The sequence below is a fragment of the Electrophorus electricus genome, chromosome 3, assembly GCF_041902795.1.
Source record: "Electrophorus electricus isolate QZ-2024a chromosome 3, ASM4190279v1, whole genome shotgun sequence".
In the NCBI taxonomy this organism is placed as follows: Eukaryota; Metazoa; Chordata; class Actinopteri; order Gymnotiformes; family Gymnotidae; genus Electrophorus; species Electrophorus electricus.
Window position 1 is genome coordinate 40,796,991 of NC_137499.1, and position 2,149 is coordinate 40,799,139.

General features: G+C 54.2%; 1 protein-coding gene across 4 annotated transcripts in view; it reads left to right on the plus strand.

Moving 5' to 3' along the window:
- The window catches only part of kcnj19a (potassium inwardly rectifying channel subfamily J member 19a), an 18,500-nt gene extending 16,721 nt beyond the window's left edge, over window positions 1-1,779 (plus strand). For 3 of the 4 annotated variants that reach the window (XR_014122939.1, XR_014122940.1, XM_081711604.1), the window contains one exon: window positions 1-255. This exon is cut by the window's left edge. Coding sequence is in view for 1 of the 4 variants with exons in the window: in XM_035528830.2 (XP_035384723.1) it covers window positions 474-1,105 (632 nt within the window). In the remaining 3 variants the exon portion in view is untranslated. Of the gene's footprint in view, window positions 256-473 lie in introns of those variants that run through there. The other variant, XM_035528830.2, reaches the window with a different exon arrangement.
- The last annotated feature ends 370 nt before the right edge of the window (window positions 1,780-2,149 follow it).

Below are 2,149 nucleotides of genomic sequence, written 5' to 3' on the forward strand. Positions count from 1 at the left end.
GAGAAACACAAATCCAAAAAATCTGATTTGGTGCTGCCCTCTCCCTCTCTCTCTCTCTCCCTCCCTCTCTCTCTCTCTCTCTCTCTCTCTCTCTCGCTGTCTCTCTCCTTCTCTTCTTTTCTGTTTTTGCACATCCTGGTCTGTAAGACAGCAGGCCTGACTCAGGGCTGATGAAAGTACCTGGCTGTCTGTCTCTCTGTCTGTCTCTCTGTCTCACTGCGCTGTGGTTAAAGAGGCTCCTAGAACTGGCACTACAGTGAGTGACCGTAAACGAGCTCTCATTGACACGGCAGAGGTAGCAATGGAGTGAAACAGAGAGAGAGGGAGAGAGAGAGAGAGAGAGAGAGAGAGAGAGAGGGAGAGAGAGAGAGAGAGAGAGGGAGAATTACTCATCATTTTGAAGTACAAACCTTCTTAGGTTTCCACCATTGGAATATCCATTTTTAAACTCTCCCTGTTCTTCTGTCTCTCAGGTATGACGTGTCAGGCGCGCACCTCCTACACCGAGGACGAGGTGTTGTGGGGACATCGCTTTCTGCCAGTCATGTCCCTGGAGGAGGGCTTCTTCCGTGTGGACTACTCCCAGTTCCACAGCACCTTCGAGGTGCCCACGCCTCCCTACAGCGTGAAGGAGCATGAGGAGACAGGCTCGCTCCCCTCGCCACTGGCCACGCCCCACCGTGACCGCGTCTTCTCTGTCGACTGCCTGGAGCTTAGCGCCGAGCCGTCCGGGTGCGGGGGCGGGGCCAGGCTGCCCAGTAAGCTGCAGCGAATGAGCTCGTCCGGGAAGGAGGAGCTTCCCAGGAAAGTCCTGCGCCTGACTCTGCAGCCATGCGACAAGGCATCAAGCACAGGAGACCTGCCGCTGAAGCTGCAGCGCACGAGCTCGGGGCCTGACCCCGGAGACCACGCTGACCCCCGCTTCCGCCTCAATGCCCTCAAGGTGGGGTTTGAGCCCATGACCATGTCCACTGGAGACCTCCACCAGCGGAGCCTGCCCCCGACGCCCACCCCTGTGCCCACGCAACCGCACGCCCCCCCGCACGCCCGCACGCCCTCCGACAGCCTGCCTGCCAAGCTGAGGAGGATGAACGCTGACCGCTGAGGAGCAGGAGGTGCTGGGAGGTCGTGCTTCCCTACTGATCCGGCGGCACGCCTCGGCGTTCCAGGCGGGCGGGATCGGCACGGAAGGACGACCGGGTTCGCCGGCAAATTTTGTGGAAGCGGAGGAGGAAAGTTGGAGGTCGCGGATGGACTGTGAAAGGCATCCTGACGACGGCACATGTAGTGAAAGAGAAGGATGGCATGAGAGAGTGAGCAAGAGAGAGTGTGAGAGCGTGAGAGAGAGAGTGAGAGAGCAAGAGAGAGAGAGTGAGAGAGCGAGAGAGAGAGAGTGAGAGAGAGAGAGTGAGAAAGCGAGAGAGAGTGCGAGAGAGTGTGAGAGCGTGAGAGAGAGAGTGAGAGAGCAAGAGAGAGAGAGTGAGAGAGCGAGAGAGAGAGAGTGAGAGAGCGAGAGAGAGAGAGTGAGAGAGCGAGAGAGAGAAAGCGAGAGAGAGTGCGAGAGCGTGAGAGAGAGCGAGAGGCTGATCCGTGGATGAAGGGAGAGGGTTATTTAGTTGTTTGGGTGTGTGTTTGTGTGTTCATGTCCACAGAGACTCCTGTTCTTATTGACGCTTTAGCTGGTTGACACACACACACACGTGTGCATGCTTTTACACTCCACATCGCTGTGTAGCAGCCCTCCCACCTTATTAAGACGAATAAATGCTATTCAAGGGCCTGCTGTGTGTGTTCCTCATTCAGTCGCATTTTTAACAGAAGGATTTGTCTCTTTATTCTTTTTTAGTGTCTGTAACACTCTTGAATTGGTCATCCAAACAGCCATACTGCCACGCTTTTGATGTGCAGGTGCGCTATCCATCGATGGATCGCATACACAATAATCATTTCCTTTCATGGTTTATTCATGCAACATGAGCAATGTTTTATTCATTTAATAATGAAGCCCTGATGTGACAGGAATAAAAAACAATGTAGAAAAACTATTAGTGTGACAAACTACACACAACTGCACACAAAGTGTGTGATTCCAAGGGCTCTGTAGGAGGCCACGTGTATACCAGCCGGAGCCTGGAAGGCACACATGTCC